The sequence below is a fragment of the Frieseomelitta varia genome, unplaced genomic scaffold (genome assembly GCF_011392965.1).
Source record: "Frieseomelitta varia isolate USP_RPSP 00005682 unplaced genomic scaffold, Fvar_1.2 scaffold_259, whole genome shotgun sequence".
NCBI lineage: Eukaryota > Metazoa > Arthropoda > Insecta > Hymenoptera > Apidae > Frieseomelitta > Frieseomelitta varia.
The window spans coordinates 141462-159278 of NW_025109989.1; the positions used below are offsets into that span (position 1 = coordinate 141462).

General features: G+C 33.5%; 3 protein-coding genes across 5 annotated transcripts in view; 1 reads left to right on the top strand and 2 right to left on the bottom strand.

Annotated features, from left to right (window-relative positions):
* Positions 1-4150, top strand: part of LOC122528790 (X-linked retinitis pigmentosa GTPase regulator-like) — a 16233-nt gene extending 12083 nt beyond the window's left edge. The window contains exons 7-12 of the mRNA XM_043654295.1: positions 188-352; positions 470-591; positions 670-756; positions 1076-2087; positions 3140-3228; positions 3310-4150. Of these exons, the coding sequence (XP_043510230.1) occupies positions 188-352; positions 470-591; positions 670-756; positions 1076-2087; positions 3140-3228; positions 3310-3333 (1499 nt within the window). The 3' untranslated portion in view covers positions 3334-4150. The remainder of the gene's footprint in view (positions 1-187; positions 353-469; positions 592-669; positions 757-1075; positions 2088-3139; positions 3229-3309) is intronic.
* On the bottom strand, positions 4014-10496 carry LOC122528793 (protein yellow-like). 2 transcript variants are annotated; one of them, XM_043654301.1, is made up of 6 exons: positions 10314-10496; positions 9075-9344; positions 7831-8033; positions 6909-7116; positions 4979-5314; positions 4014-4512 (listed from the first exon to the last, which is right to left on the bottom strand). In XM_043654301.1, exons 2-6 carry the CDS (start codon positions 9334-9336, stop codon positions 4283-4285), a joined length of 1239 nt encoding a protein of 412 aa, XP_043510236.1. In that variant the 5' UTR covers positions 9337-9344; positions 10314-10496; the 3' UTR covers positions 4014-4282. The 2 variants fall into 2 exon arrangements, with proteins under 2 accessions (XP_043510236.1, XP_043510237.1); XM_043654302.1 differs by having other exon boundaries at positions 9075-9338; positions 10318-10495.
* Positions 10497-11779: 1283 nt separating this feature from the next.
* The window catches only part of LOC122528792 (organic cation transporter protein-like), a 28918-nt gene continuing 22880 nt past the window's right edge, over positions 11780-17817 (bottom strand). For both annotated transcript variants that reach the window (XM_043654300.1, XM_043654299.1), the window contains 8 exons: positions 16964-17289; positions 16082-16185; positions 15817-15971; positions 14889-15199; positions 13864-14176; positions 13617-13798; positions 12790-12926; positions 11780-12365 (listed from right to left, as the gene is read on the bottom strand). In XM_043654300.1, coding sequence (XP_043510235.1) covers positions 12308-12365; positions 12790-12926; positions 13617-13798; positions 13864-14176; positions 14889-15199; positions 15817-15971; positions 16082-16185; positions 16964-17224 — 1521 coding nt within the window. In that variant the 5' untranslated portion in view covers positions 17225-17289 and the 3' untranslated portion in view covers positions 11780-12307. The remainder of the gene's footprint in view (positions 12366-12789; positions 12927-13616; positions 13799-13863; positions 14177-14888; positions 15200-15816; positions 15972-16081; positions 16186-16963; positions 17290-17817) is intronic.

A 17817-nucleotide genomic window follows, 5' to 3' on the forward strand; every position in this document is an offset into this window, starting at 1 on the left:
CTAACGTTCGCTGTTTCAAAGGCTAAGACCTTTTGTATCTTATTTCCAAGATTTCAAACTACCATTCGAAACAAAACAGAAACATCGATTTTTTAAAAATTTCACACTGTCCGGTCCCCTTAAATAAAAATCGCAGTACTTCTCGACATTTGCCAGAATTACCTAACGTTCGCTGTTACATTTTCAGAAAATGGCAGCCTGTATTGTACCGGCAGCAACTCGACCGGTCAGCTTGGTCTAGGAACAAATCTGACCGATCTCCATACGCCGAAACTTCTTCCACGTGGCGCTCTTCGAAACGAGAGGATCGCGCGAGTCTCTTGCGGCGAAAGTCACACCGCTGTTGTCACTGGTAAATTTCAACGCGAATCTACCGATTCTCGGCGCAATTTTCCAATTCTGTAGAGTTCCAAAAGCGAGCTGCCCCCCTCCCCTATTTCTTTAACGTTAGTCTCATTGTGAAAAACAGAGTCCGGTAAACTTTACACGTGCGGCGACGGAAGACACGGGAAATTAGGGCTGGAGGAGAACGAGAACAACGTCCATGAACTGACTTTCGTTCAGAGATACAAGGAGCTCTTCGTTTCCAATGTAATTTTACGTTATTACCTATTTTTAGTAGCAATCTTTTGCAAATCACTTGTGATCATTCTTCTTCAACTTTCGAAGGTCGCGTGCGGTGGCTGTCACACAATCTTGGTTGGCCAAAGACGCGAAACGAACAATCGTTCGCAGAGAGAGGAGAACTCGCAAGTGGTAATTAGAAATTTCGTAAATCGACGATCATTCTCGTTAATTTTATACAATTAATTTACGCACGAAGTGAAATACGAATGATAGTTATGCACGATAATACACAATAGAGGGTGTACGCGTTAAGTTTCGTCACCAGTTTTCAGGCATTTCCGGTAGCGCAATTAAAAAAATGTTTCAAACAAAATTTTTTCAGCATTTGGTGGGCTACATGCTCTCATATTCTTAAATCGCGTACACCCTGTATAATGATTGTACGTAACAACAATTGTAGGATTGAAGTTTGTTAGGCGATTGTAATTATCGAAGAATCCTTTACCAGGAGCACATTCAAAAAAGAAATCCGCTGCCGCCGTTGAAGTTGAGCAGGCGACAGAGCGATGTTCGCGACGAACACGTTGGCGAAACAACGAGAAGGAAAAACAGCGCCGAGTCTGTGACAAGTGCGCAGGAAACTATGGAAACGTCTCTGGAGAGGAAAATCGAGGAGAACAACAGAGACAGGAGTGTCGTCGCGGATTCCACGAATGACATCGAGAAATCAGACGATCCCAAGAACAGTCCTGAGCTAGAGGAAGAATCATCGAACGAACAGGAAACCGACGAAACGGCGCCGGCTGGCGCGAACGAGCCCGAGGAATCGGTGAAACAGGATGGAAATTGGGAGCGGAAAATAGAGGAGGAGGCGTCGTCAACGAAGGTTCGAGAGGAAGAGAAGTCCGAGTCGACGAACGACGAGAAGGATAACGAAGGAAACAAGGACGAGACGAGCGCAGAGGCAAATTCCGCGGGAAACAACGAAGAGACAAACAAGGGTGGCGACGATATCTCGGAGAACAAAGACGAAGCAGACAGCAACAAAGATGTGAAAGAATCGACGCAGGGATCGGACAACGGCGGCGATGCTGAACGAGAAACGAGCCCGAAGAATGGAACGCCCCCTTCGGATTCGACGCCGCCGCCAAAACCGCCGAGACTGAAATCCGGAAGTGAGAGCTCTTCCATCGAGAGGGCGTCGTCGATGGAGAAAGAAGCTGACGTGGATGAGAAAAGGAGGATGGAGAACGAAGAGAAGACGGAGGATATTTCGGTGAAGAAGTCGGAGGCAACTGATGAGGACGAGGAGTCCGGGAGAAAGAAGGAGTCAGGGTCGATGAAATCCGCGACGAAAAGCGGAAGTACTAAATCGGCGAGGTCGAGAGTGGCTGAGGAGGAGGCGATAGAAATCGACAAGCAGAACGACAAAGACAGAGTGGAGACCGATGAGGAGAAGGTGAACAGTGACAACGCGCAGGATGACGCTGACGTTGTGCAGTCACCGGCACCGAGAACTGGTAAGCAGGACGACGTAATTAAAAACTATGTGAATTTAACCCTTTGCGCTCGGCTGTTTCTTCGGAGAGGCGGTTGTATTTAAATCTAGCCAACAGCTTGGACTTTCTCTTTTTATAATTTGCTTGATGATTATAACGAACGTGTGCATTTGATATTGTACGATACGATGTATAATAATATAAAGATAATAGTATAATATACTATACCATCTATATAATATAATATACTACAAAAAGATAATATACTATTATTTATGTATTATTATACATGAAAATAATAGATAATAGTATAATATATTATACTATCTATATAATATAGTATAATACAAAAAGATAATATACTATTATTTATGTATTATTATACATAAAAATAATAGATAATAGTATAACATAATATACTACAAAAAGATAATATACTATTATATTAATAACTATTATACATAGATAATAGTATAATATACTATACTATCTATATAATATAATATAATACAAAAAGATAATATACTATTATTTATGTATTATTATATATAAAAATAATAGATAATAGTATAATATATCTGTATAATATAATATACTACAAAAAATAGTATAGTATAATATAATACACTACAAAAAGATAGTATAATAAAACATAGATAATAGTATAGAAATAAAAGATAATAATATAATATACAAAGTATCTGAACAGACACCTAAAGTGAAAGCTATAATAACAACATAAGAAGAGCAAAAGAATAGTCAGAAGAAAGAAATTTCTGAAGGCAGTCCTAAGACAATTGACAATCAATAATTCACATAATTTGGAATAATTGACATAAACTAGACTTCTTACTGCTTCTTGCAAAAGTTTAAAAAATAGTGGAGCGATGCTTCGTAAATAAATTACTGGTGGATGACACAGAGAAACGTTTGTCGAGGGCAAAGGGTCAAACTTTCTTACAGTGAAGAATAATTCTTCATACTATATAATTAAATCTAGAGATTTCAACTACGAAATTTCTAACGATCCGTTAATATTTAATTGACTCATGTTACCAAATTTTATTTTGAAGGTAGAATATCGAAAATATTTAAAAGTAAAAAGCCACAGGCAATGGAGAATGGTACCAAGACATCTGGCACTGCGAATCAAAAATCTAAAGTAGGTTCAGCCATTTTCGACAGTACACGCCTTCCATGTCTGTTACTTGTATTTCCTAATGTCGATTCTTTTCATTTTCAGTCGAAAACGTGCACAATCCTATGATCAAGATGTCTTCGGGGATGTAACATATTTCATTACATTTTTTACAGCGAATGCATGACGAACGTGAAATTGGGACCAAGAGAAGTGATACCAAAAAGTGATTTTATTTTCAATCAGAGATAACGTTCTTTTTCCATTAATCATAGAAACAAGAACTCGTGCCCTCACGAGTACTTCAACCTATACTGCTTGAAACAATTCCAATTTCATCAAAAATCACGACGCGTAGGATGAACGATTTCCATTTAAAATTAGAAATAAAATCAATTGTCACCGGAAAGAATAGAAAGATAATATTAGAAATGTTCAAAATTGTCAAAGTGACAATTACGAAATGAACTTATCCAAAATTATCTTAATTATAACGAGCGTCTTCTATTTTTTTTTTTTTTTTTTCTTCTTTCTTTACTATCATACGTGTTTCATTGAACCAAATAACTCCATGCTCTGAAATCATTTTACAATCTCGGAAAAGTTAACAGTTCACGTGTTTCATATTCTATAGTTACTTCAAACGATCCGTCCGAAAATGTATAATCGAAACCTCTTAAAGTGTACTTATAAAATACTTCAGTGAAAATTACTTGTAAATACAACGTGTAGCCTAAGTGAGAAAGGATTTTGAGACAAATGACTGAGCTCGGTGTAGGGATAGAAGAAACGTACTGTAACACAGTTGATTGAAATTAACGATAATTAACGAACATAGCATGTTGCATTCGATGCGCTCTTCGCATAATATCGTGTAATCTGTTCTGGATATTCTTTTGTATAACTTCTGTGAATAAATAAAGATAGAGTCAGAGAAATGCCAGATGAAAGCCAGTTGAGACTATAGTCTGTTGTGCAAATTTATATTTTCACAAACGTATAACTACAAAAGGACAAAACTCTCGTTGAAAATTTCGAATGAAGCTAGATGCGATTTTCACAGATTCGCGTGAGTTGATTACAGAATGTGTGGAAGCCGTCTTTTAAGCTTAAGATCTTGTTTCTTGCATGTCTGCGTCAGGGAATCGAGATTGACCGCCGTGACGAAGAAATTATGCTTCTTCGTGTCCATGTGAGAGAATATATGTTGCGGCAAGTTGTCGGAGAGCACGTATAGCGTATTGGTGGGCCGATCGATGGACAGATCGTTGGGGAAAATCATCGTCGTGTTGTCCTGGGCCGCAAGAACTGCAAGAGAAACCGAAATGATTTATCGTGGATATCGCTGCATCGCGCATTGTCTTTTTTATAATATAAAATATGAGCAAGAATTGCTTCGCAGAATTTCGTTGCGTAAGAATTAATCGGCGCAATATGAAATATTGAGATTTTCCTCGTTTCTCTTAAGGAAAATCTCATTGTCAGTGAACACAATGGAACGCAGTCGTTGATGATAGTTCATTCTTGGTATCATAATTATTTCCAGACGATCATTGTTTTTTTTTTTTTAGTTATTATCGAGCAATAAATGACCATCCTCTTGTAATAGCAGCTATTTCTCAGAAAACTGTGCCTAGGATCATTTAGCTGAATCTTCAAAATTTTGTGGCTCCATCTTAGTTTTCGTCGAGAATTAAAGAAAATATGGAAGTACGGAAGGGAATTGTTATTTTGATATTGCTTGTTGAAAGGTGTTATCATCTCAGCTACTCACTGAAGGTATTCGGGTTCAGTTCGAGGCTGGTATCCCAACAGGCGATGCCATTTTTGCTCACTTGAGTGAAGTAATTGATACCAGTGCCGGCGTCGATCACGGAGGTTGGCCCCTGAGTGAGCGGGCCCTTATCACCCTCGACGCGAAACGCGTCGTAACTGCTCGACTTCTTCAACGTGCTGTCCTGCAAAACTTCGGTGGACACTGAAAATTCAGTGACGCCGGCCATCGCGTGGAAATACAACGTCTTGTAACCGTCGCTTTGCGGCGCGGACAGAGACATTCCGAATATGCCATCCTGCCATTGGAAGTTGAATCCGCTGATGTTGAAGTTTCCTAGTGGCCAGATGAATTTCCATGAAATTTTAATAATGATAATAATTTCAATAACAAGCTACAGAGCGGGTCAAGGAAGATGAGTTTCCATGAAATTTTAATAATAAGTTATAGAGAGAGTCAAGGAAGATGAGTTTCTATGAAATTTTAACAATAAGCTATAGAGCGAGTCAAGGAAGATGAGTTTCCATAAAATTTTAATAATAAACTATAGAACGAGTCAAAGAAGATGAATTTCCATAAAATTTTAATAATAAGTTATAGAGCGAGTCAAGGAAGATGAGTTTCCATAAAATTTTAACAATAAGCTATAGAGCGAGTCAAGGAAGATGAATTTCCATAAAATTTTAATAATAAGTTATAGAGCGAGTCAAGGAAGATGAGTTTCCATAAAATTTTAATAATAAGCTATAGAGCGAGTCAAGGAAGATAAGTTTCCATGAAATTTTAATAATAAACTATAGAACGAGTCAAAGAAGATGAATTTCCATAAAATTTTAATAATAAGTTATAGAGCGAATCAAGGAAGATGAGTTTCCATAAAATTTTAACAATAAGTTATAGAGCGAGTCAAGGAAGATGAGTTTCCATGAAATTTTAATAATAAACTATAGAACGAGTCAAAGAAGATGAATTTCCATGAAATTTTAATAATGATAATAATTTTAATAATAAGCTATAGAGCGAGTCAGGGAAGATTAATTTCCATAAAATTTTAATAATAAACTGTAAAAAGAGTCAAGGAAGATGAGTTTCCATGAAAGTTTAATAATAAGCTATAGAGAGAGTCAAGGAAGATGAATTTCTGTGAAATTTTAATAATAAGCCATAGAGTGAGTCAAGGAAGTATTGGCAAGCCTAGTATTTTATGGCGATGTATTTATGAAAACGAATGATACATCAGAGGAATTACTACATGCAAAAAATATACAAGTTCGAGAGTCAAAATAGTATTGACAAACTTGTAATTCCAATGGTTAATTTACATTTAATCGGCAGGAAATTGTTAGAAAAATTACAAAATATCTTTATAAGAATGTTATTATTCGAATAACATTGCTTGTCGTTAGGAAAGAATGTTGGGCTTCAAATAATTAAAGGTGTTTTATATTCTGTTCAAGTATAATGGTGAATCTATAAAGAAAAATCCCTCATATGTTTCGATTTTCGAATTTTTATATTGCTCCTTTATATAACTCGTCTTTGGACGTTACTATCGTGCATGTATCATTTGTTTTCACAAAAACAATAAATGCAAGAAAAATAGGTATGCCAATACTTTTTTTAATCCCTTAAATATAGTATATGCACAAAACTTGATCCACTGTATATGTGCACTTTATATATATTATATATATAATATAATAGTATATATATTTAGTAATATTATATATATAATAGTATATTTAATAAATAATTAATTTAATATATAATATTATATTTAATAATATATATATATATATATATAATATATATTTATATGTACGCTGTATATACTTATTTATTGATCCACCAGCATACATTTTCAAATGAGAACTTGGAAATTGAAACGAGAAGTTAGAATTTTTGTTACACGTTGAACGAAATGTCTCACCGTGAAGGGGATCGAAGTGGAAGAAGTTGTGCGAGATCCGCCAGGAATCGTTCTTGGCCCAACTGTAAACAACCAAGCCGTATCCACTCAAATCCGAAATATAGAGATGCGAGTTCTCGCAGTTGTCCGGATCCGCGTCAACTACCGAGTCGGCGAAGAAAGAATTAGACACTTGGTCTGTACTTTTCAGAGGATAGATCCTCAATATCTGTAACGTTGTCGTCAATATTTTACACATATAGTTGAACAAACCGAAGCAAAGAAAATTAGTAACAAGAATAGGAACAGGCTACACAAACTGGACACATTCCTATCTAAGCACAGAACCAAATATCTGTAACACATGCAATCTACCAAATTCCATTGAGCATATATTAACAGTTTCAAATACGAAGATGAAATATAATTCTATTCGTCTAGTCTATTTTACAATCAATTTCAAATAAACTAGGAGGAGTAATTATATCATTTATATCGATTTTTATTTTATTTTATTACCTTTATTAAATAGTAGAAGTTAAAATTTTATCAGTTTACTCAATTTTTATATTGAATTAATATTTTGATTATATTAACATGACTGGGAATACAAATAATTGAATATTCATTTACAAATTTCAATAAATTACTTACTATTTTATGTTTTAACTATTATATTTTTTCATTTATAATTTACATTATTACAATAAAAAATAATTAATTAATGACGACACAATTTTACGAAATTCACTCAAAATGTGGCAAAAAGAAGATCTCTTTTTAAGAAAAAAAGTTTTAGAATTTCTGAAAGATGTAGGATTATACCAATCGTTATAGCTGCCTTAACCTACCATGGTCACTAATAACCCTTAATTAATAAATTGTGGATGTAACGCTCAATTATAATTAAATAAATAAAAGTGAAGTAAATTTACTACGCTACCTTGTCCGTTTTCAAGTCGATGACGAAAATCCTCACCGGTCGTACTTGCCTGGTTGTCCCTAGAATATCATCGATACCCGTGTCGACGCCCCACAATCGATCGCAGGAGTCGACTTTCACGCGAAAGATGCTTACGATGCCGTTAGGCGTGTTTATGTAATTTATCTCCCAACTTGGATACGGAGTTAATTTCGGAGATTCTACTGGAGAGCAAACGTGAGAGAGCATATCAATGGTAGAAAATGCATGTAATTACTGTTATTTTTGCTATTATTATTAAATAATTTATGTACATATACAGGGTGTTTCGTAACTTGTGGGACCCATTTCGGGAGCTGATTGTACGCCTAAAAATAATGAAAAAACGTCATGTAAATATATATCCTATCTGTCTTCGTTTATAAGATATAATGAATTTTATAAACAGAGCAAACTGTAGTAAGCTAGTTTTACCAGGGATGGTATATTCAATTTTCATAATAATNACGTATGGGCAGGAATAATTGATAAATTTTTAATTGGACCTTTTTTTTCTTGATGGGAAACTAACAGGCACAAAGTACGTTAATTTTTTGAGCACGCGTTTACACGAAATATTAGAGGTAAGTTCCAGTCGATATTAGACTTCGTATGCGGTTTATGCATGATGAAGCTCCGCCGCGTTTTAGCCGAGTGGCTAGGCAATTTTTAAAGCAGCACTTTGCAAATAAATGGATTGGTCGTGGAGGTCCTATTGCATGGCCTGCTCGTTCTCCGGATTTGGATCCATTAGATTTTCATTTGTAGGGACATTTAAAATCTATTGTATACGCAACATCGATTGAACATGCTGAAATACTACGAAATAGAATAGAGCAAGGCTTCCGACAAATTCGAGAAACACCAGGAATGATAGATAGAGTTAACGCGTGCAGGCTTGTCTTCAAATGCAAGCTGGTCATTTCGAGCATCTTTTGTAAAAGTAATTAAAACAGAAAATTCATTATATCTCATAAACGAAGACAGCTAGGACATATATTTATATGACGTTTTTTTCATTATTTTTAGGCGTACAATCAACTCCCGAAGTGGGTTCCACAAGTTACGAAATACCCTGTAATTACTTTTGCTATTATTATTAAATAATTTATATACGTCTGCATGTAATTGCTGTTATTTTTGCTATTATAATTAAAAAAATTTACGCACATATGCATGTAATTAATTCGTGGGAATCAAAATGAAATCTAACAACAAGGTAATACCTGACGTGTCGTTCTTCGAAATGTAGTTTAGATTCGACGCGACACCGTTCTTCCATCGTGGCACGGTAATAAAGATTTTGTCCTCCCAAACTTCCATGCCAAGTGGCACGTTATTTTCCGGAATGTATTCACCATCGGACGTTAGGGTGTCTGGATTGACAGTGACTGGGAAATTGTACTCGACATTGCTCCACGAATAAACTGTCTTCACTTCGTGGCAATTAGCCAATGCAAGGGACGCGAACAACAAAAGAATCCGCATATCTACGAAACGACAAATTATTATTATTATTAAATTTGTCGTTTCGTATTAAATTAAACGGCGTTTTATTATTATTATTGATGCTTATGAACAGCGCTACGGTATAAAATATAAATGTGAGAATAGCTCAGACGGCGTCGAGTTTTTCCAAACTGATTTCAATATTTTATCATTGACTGTTTATTTCCTTTTGTTTCTTTCGGCCTTGACTTTTATTTTATGCACTGAAATGTAAGCTGCGAGTCGAAAACAACTTTTCTTCACTCAGTGTCAATTTTCGTCTTTTTCCATTTAATTTTTATTTTCTCTCATCATTTTTATCTTATTTCCTATTATTTCTATTATTTCTTTTTTTTTTTCTTTTTATTATTTTTCTGTATTATTTCAAAAATTATTGCGGCGGAACTCGGTTCTTCAATTCAAGTTTTATATTGCAATGACAATACAATAGGCAAGAAAATACAACGAAATAATCGGCAATTATTCTATCATGTCTTTTCTATAGACGACGGACGTAATAGACGATACCAGGCAGAGAGATTTAAATCATCTTTTCCACTATACCTCTAAGCACAAAGCGCCAACTATTAAATTTTTATTAGCCATTCAATTTCTACATATCTGTACTCTATAAATCATAAAATGAAACGTACGCTACTAGAATGTAAATTTAATGTTGCACATGTATCATAAAATATAATCATAATGCCTTTTTTCTTTAAATATCACAGTAAAAAACACTCATGGTAAATGTAAAAACACATCGATCGCAAAAATAAAGAAGAAAATAATCCTTATGATACGATCTCTCTGTTGAAATAAATGCAGAAATTGCGAAACGACAGAAATAATCAGACCTCTCTCGTCGAACTTCTATCAAATAAATTTCAATTTAATTGAGATAATTAAAAACGAGTCGATTTGAATGCAAGGCACTGTGCGATAGTGAACGATAGTGAAATTGAAATCACGTTCTCTTACCTCTGTTTTAATTCGTACGTCGAACGTTCGATCGTAAAAGCTGAACCGAAACGATCGAGGAGAAGTGAAGAACTGCGGCTGCTTAAAACGCGAATGTCGTGTCCAGATTCCGAATAATCCGTTATTCGTATTCGAAGACGAAACCGGCCTTCTGCTGAAGCGATCCAAGACAGAATGACGCGATAGTTCATTGTGCCATGGTACTTTATATATGTACATGGAAGTCTTCCTAAATGGACACACTGGAAATGGCACTTCTTTTGTACCGACGTTCGTATTACGAATTTGTCACTAACCTTTCCACACGATTTTTAATGAATCGCTTGACTTCTATCAAACACACTTTTCATACGTTAGTATCGTAAATAGGGCCTTGTATAAATAGTATTTTTTAAATACGGTATATTATCATTTAACATTAGTGATCGAAATGACTAATTAATAATTTTTCTTTGAAACTTTGTAAATGTAAAAGTCGTCTATCTTTAGAGATTATAAGTAATTTTTCGTAAATTCTTCTGTGTTCTATTATATATGTATTATATTATAAAGTTTTCTTTTTTTTTTTTTTTTTTTACTTTAATGTCTCTGACACAGAAATTTTATGCTTCGATCTTCGGTAGTCTTGGTCCTAAAAATTAAATCGTAAATTGAAAATCGTCATAAGAGAATTTCCTTGAGGGATTGATTGATTGATTCTTACTTTGACTCGGTTGTTAAAACAAGTAGAATAAATCTTGCATGTCTGCGTTTATCCTCGGTCGTAACCATGAAATGAACAAAAAAATGAATACTCTTATAGAATGAAAAAAAAAACGGCCTTGTCCTTGAATATTAAGGCAGTAAAAATAATCACGGATATTAAGGATCATGTACCAAGCTTTTGCATGAAATACAAGCAAAAGTTTTTGTCGATATTTAAAAATCCAAATTATGAAATAAAAGATATGAAGAGAAATCTCAGAAATATGAATTTATTGTTAACTGCATTGATTTGTTATTAATGCAATTGTTATTCCATTTATATCAAAAGGTAAAGGAAGGCATCATTTAATATTAACACTAAAACTACCAAAGTGATCAAAGTGACTAATTTATCATTTTTGTTAAAAATTTTGTAAACGTAAAGCAATGTGTCTTTAGAGATTTAAATGATTTTTCGTGAAGTATCATGTATAAATATACTCCATTGTATTATAAAGTTTTTTTGTTCTTTTTTCATTTTATCTCTGATAAAATTTTACACTTTAGTCGGTAATTCTAGTGTAAAAAGTTTCAAATTTCAGAAGATGAAAAATATTTTGTAGAAACGAAAAGAAAATTATGTACACTTGTATATGTGTATAGTTGTATGAATCTATTTAATATTCACTGTCATTAAATTAATTACGCTACTATAACCATTATATAAAATTATATCCTACAGCTGAAGAAAAGGGAACTTGGGGAAGAATGAACTAGCTTTATAAAATATAAGATCTATTTAGATATTCACATACAAATGGTAGAAGGCACTCTTCTCGCAAATTGTTACACATTCGTATAAATATAATTCATATAAATAATATTTGTCAAATTTACAAAGTCGAAAGCATGTTTTAAAACGCCTTGAAATATTCCGGGATATTTTTGTTCAGGAATTTCGTCCCTCTAAAAACCAATACACATGCACGTTAAATTTATCAACTATTAGTGTATAGAGAAACATTCGTCACAGAATGTGAAATCGACGTGCTTCAATGCGACGTGAAGAGAAACAACGATGTCGTCAAAATCGTGGATGTGAATAATATAATAAATTAAAAAAAAGAAGGAATGATCTCAGTATTAATTAATATATGTACAATTAATTTTTCTATGAAAATCCGTGTTCTCAATTTTATTACTTTCTCCTCGCAATTTTGTCCTAACTGTTTTCCTCCTTATATATATAATCTTTATATATATATATATATAAAATCTCTAGGTATTAATTAATCTCAGTCTTCGTTCAAAGTGCTGCCTCTGCTTCGATATCTTTTGGATTCTTCTTTATTTTATGGAGTTTTCTGTAACAAATCAGGAAGAATGAATCAAGATTGTAAAAACAATGGTGATAAATAAACGCAGTAGCTGTCACAATAGAAATACAAATAAATATATTATAATTATTATATACTAATAAATGTAATTAAATATAATCAAACATATAATATAATATAATTATAATATAATTATAATATAATTAATTATAATTAACTATAGTATATTATAATAATAAATATACTATAATTAATTATAATATAATTAATAATAAATATAATATAATTAATTATAATTAATTAATAAATATAATATAATTAATAATAAATATAATAATAAATATATTAATAATAAATATATTATAATTAATTATAATATAATTAATAATAAATATAACATAATTAAATATAATTAAATTAAATCTCGCGTGACGATGAAAATTACACTAACTTTCCAAAGTTTTCACCGTCCTCGAGCGTTTCTGGGAGTGTACATCCGACAGTTTCTGGCAGAAAGAGGCAAAGCGCAGCACCGATGAGCGGCAAGATTCCAAAACAGGCCGGTGGGAGCCAAGTTTGTATGTGATCCTTCAAACAATTAGAAGCTTATTAATGACACATGGTCAACAAACGAGGAAATAACGTACGATAATGTACAATTAAATAATGTTTTTCAATGATTGTTCGCAGTTGCGTCAACCACTATTTTTGCTGGCTATTAGCGACTCAATTTTCTAGAATCAACTGCTATCAGAACGTAATAAGTATATGCACACGTTATCATAGAAACGACAGAATGGTGTCGCTTCTAAAATCCAAATCGCGGAAGATTTAATACTACTTTCTTTCCTACGCGATGCCAAGGAGTTTAATTCTAATTAAATCATATATCGAAGCAAAATTACTAAACAGCGATGTTAATTTAATTGTGTAAAAAAAGTGACAAAAAGATGATGTCACTGAAAATTAAGTAACCATAATTATATGGTTAAAATTCGATATTACAAATGCAGAATCCTACGTAAAGGCAGTAACATAATTATACGTAGAAATGCAAAATTATTCTACGTATAATAAACAGTAACGTAATTATGTGTAAAAATACGTAAAGCTTCTACGAAAACTAAAAGCGCTTCTTCGACAGAGAACGTACAGAGCGAGTGCAAATATTTCTTTTAAACGCTTTACAGCGTGTTCTGTCGCTTGTTCTCACGACAATCATCGTCGCCGTTTGCTTTTCACGAGCACGAGTAGAATCATTGATAGCCCGTAACTTACCAAAGAGACAACGAAAGGTGCCGAGATAGAGCCTATCCTGGCGCACATGCTGCTGGTACCCACGCCGATGTTCCTGACAACCGTGGGGAACAGTTCGCCGGAAAACAAGTAGACAGTAGTGAAAGAGACCGACATGCCGACGATGGCTGTACAGACTAGAATCAACCGAAGCGACGCAATGTCTGCAAAACAAATAAAATTGTCTCGACTGCTTGGAAAAAATCGGAACTCCGCCGAATCCACTCACCGTCCGAGACAACGACGAGTAAAAGAGCAGCGACGCCAGCGATCGAGTTGCTGCAAATCAACGTGATCTTTCGACCGAGTTTGTTCATCGCCCACCAGGCGACGAAGTTACCAGGTATCTGTATGGCTCCGGAAACAGTGAAATTCACGAAGATGTTCCCGCCGACTTGGCCGATGTACTGAGACATTCCGAACAGGCCCATCCCGCAGACGATCCAATTGAAGAAAATCGACAGCGACTTCATTCTCATGTTCGGCGTGCGAAACAGATCCAACAACGACGCTTTGTGATCCAGGTGCGATCGCTTGGAATTCTGCGGGAATACGAAACACGAAAGAAAATCACTCTTTATAGTTTATTTCGTTTTATGATTCGTTTCTGAGATTTAATTGAAATTGTATTCCCTGGCATCGAGTGGAAAAGAAGTTTGTCGTTTCTACGATAACATATATACTATTATACGTTCTAGTAGCAGTTTATTCCAGAAAATTGATTAGCCGATAACCGGCAAAAATATTGATATTAATCATTTAAATAGTGATATTGGAAATATTAACAATTTGAAAATAATGAAAATATTAATATTAATAATTATAAAATAAATATATAAAATATTAAATATTAATATTAATAATGACATTGAAAATATTAATATTAACAATTTAAATAATACAATATATTAATATAAAATATTAATTTAAATAATAATATTGAAAATATTAATAATTTAAATAATACAATATATTAATATAAAATATTAATATTAATAATTTAAATAACAGTATTAAAAATATTAATAATTTAAATAATAATACTAAAAATATTAATAATTTAAATAATAATATTAAAACTGCCAATATTAATAATTTAAATAACAATACTAAAAATATTAATATTAATAATTTTAATAATAATACTAAAAATATTAATATTAATAATAATTGGAATTCTACAAGAACGTAACAAGGATGAAGAGATCGAGAATTTGCTCGAGAATCAAATCTACGATTCTGTTACTCTCTCACCTGATGCAAACAGTGTTGCCTGACCATCTCTGGGATATCTTTGTTTTTGATTTGATTGATGTTGGCGCCCTTTTGCAGGATCTTGCACGCCGCTCGTTGTTTTCCAAAAGCGAGCAACCACCTTGGTGATTCAGGTACGATCCACCAATAACTGAGAAGAATGACGGAGGGCAGCGTGATGGCAATTTGAAGGTGCCGCCAGTGACGAAATAGAAACGCAAGCCCGGCTAGTGACATGTGGCCCAAGCTAAACGGAATTTGATAGAGTACCGTGATGGCCGCTCGCCACTCCGTTCCAACGATCTCCATACCTGTCGACAATTTTTTACTTCAATCTCATTGTTAGACAAAGCTTTTTGAAGAGTTTAATCAACTTATACATTAGATGTAATATTTTATAAAATTAAATATTATTAAATATTAAATACATTAAATATTATTAAATGATATATTATTATATAATTAATAGTTATTTATAATTTATTTATAATAATATTTTATTAAATATTAAAATGCTAATATTTTATATTATTATATATATATATTTATCAACAATTTATTATTTTATGTCATGAGAGTCGTTGATTATCTTGCTTAACATTTTTAAATTGCAATGAAGAATATAATCAACTTATATATAAATATAAGTAATATATAATATATATAAATATAAATAATATATAAATATAAATTTATATATAAAAACTTATATATATATATATGTATTATATATGTATTTAAATATATAATCAACTTTAATCAACTTATATATAATAAATTTAAAAAAAAGAATATGATAATTGTATATGATTTATATATAATTTTATATATAATAAATTTAATGAACTTGTATATAAATATCCTTTTATATTATGTTGTATATAAGTATACGTTATAATATATTTATTAGTATCAAATTATTACTTACAAATGACGTAACTGGTAACCATCGTACCCCCTGTAGCTAAGGCACTGAGGAATTTCATCAACAACAGTGCCGGAAACCACGGCACGACGGCGCATCCGACACCGGATGCTACTTGAAGAATTACCGACACCATCAGCGGCATCTTTCTACCGTACCTGGTATACAAATTAGAAAGATTAATAAAATTCAGGCTCGAGGCAACGTGCACAATTATGGAATGATGAAAGTTTTACTTGATGAGAAAAGAATCGGTATTGGTCTGTACCTATCTGCCAGATTGCCAAATATAATATTGCCCAAAAGTACGCCGAACATCAAAATAGACTGCTGGATATTGGCGTAATGCGTTCGGCTGCATACTAAGTTCCACTGAAATAACGCAATCATAAGGAAATAATCCTTAATTTCTACGAAAATTGGAAAACCGAAGAAACAATTAATCAAAATCGCCATGTACACGTACGACTATACATCGTGTCGGGAAATCGCGATGAAAAGTTCTAATCATTCTAATTCATTTTGTGTTTCCATGCAACTACGTTTCTACCAGACGGTTCCAGTGTATCAAATACAAAATGTCAAGTCATTTTTTAAAAAAACGAACGTGCTCATTTTCTTTTCTACAGCCACTTCTGAAGAGAATGAAATTCCCTTTGCTCTTTCTCGTTTACGTGTCCAACTATTTATATACACCGTTAACGTTATCCGTTACGTTAGAACACAATATCGTAGAACATCGTGGCACACTGAACAACGCATACTAATCTACACCACTAATTGAAAGCATACCAACCGTGCTTTATTGTTTCCACTTACCCGACCACGAAACGAACCTCGTCAATCGCATTACGCATTTACACAAATCGTTTCTTTCGTTTCTTATCTCATTCAACTCGTGCCAGTCCCATCCTATGCGGTCTCGGCATTTTAATCGCTCTCCAATTCGAGAAACGTAGCAAGTTTATTCAAGCAAGAAGATTTATTAAGAAAGTACGTAAGAAAGAATCGTAATTGAAACAACGATCTGTCTAACTTTAAAGGAACGGTCACAGTCTCATCCCCTTGTCTTCGGCTCGACATTCTCTCTCTCTCTCTCTTTAAAGGGGAAAGAATGTTAAATCAAGTGGCAAAAATTCTCGAGGATTACCTGCGATATTATCGTCTCCGTGAACGTGCTCCTGTCGTACTCCCACTCTGTGCAATCCGCCAATGCCCCGCTGACATTGGCCGAGCAATGATCGGGCGTTTGCACGCCTGTCGGCGAGGTGCAGTTGTAGTCTTGATGGGGCGCCATGAACACGATCGCGAGCTGATGCCAGGCGATCGGGAACTTGACCAGAGAGATCGCCAGGCAAACGTATATCTGCCATCTGCCGAGATTTCCGATTGCCTCCTGCACCGCGTCCATCTCCTCGTCGGCATTCTCACCAACGTCCTCCTTCCCGTTCAACACTTGCTTGCCATTCACTTCCGCTGCGCAAAGAAAAATCAGCTTTCGATCGTCTCGATCGTCGAAATAGTCGTAGCTTGCGCGAGACTATGCGTGAAAATAATGTATTATTTATCTCTGAATCCTCTCTGTTTAATACGTTTCGAGGGGGACACTTTATCGAGTCTGAGAAATACACTAAGATTTTTTTCAATATAAAAGAATACAAGTAAAAAAAAGGCTATAAGTTTATATAACCCTAAAGAGTTCGGCTCCGTCTCCGTGTTGATATTAAAAACTATAGAATAATATTAAACAGTAGTGATAATTATTAAAGAATAATATTTATAAATATTGTAAATAAAGAATAGTATTTATAAATATTGTAAGTTAAAGAATAATATTTATAATTATTGTAAATATTATTCAAGAATAATATTAATAAATATTGTAAATATTATTAAAGAATAATATTAATAAATATTGTAAATATTTATTAAAGAATAATATTTATAAATATTGTAAATATTATTAAAGAATTATATTTATAAATATTGTAAATATTATTATAA

Excerpts from the sequence above, each read along its gene's own strand:
- LOC122528793 (XM_043654301.1), bottom strand. The coding sequence starts at position 9,336 with ATGCGGATTCTTTTGTTGTTCGCGTCCCTTGCATTGGCTAATTGCCAC. Across the intron at positions 8,034-9,074 it reads TTCGAAGAACGACACGTCAG|TAGAATCTCCGAAATTAACT; the intron begins GTATTACCTTGT and ends TTTGCTCTCCAG. Across the intron at positions 4,513-4,978 it reads ACTGAACCCGAATACCTTCA|TTCTTGCGGCCCAGGACAAC; the intron begins GTGAGTAGCTGA and ends TTTCTCTTGCAG.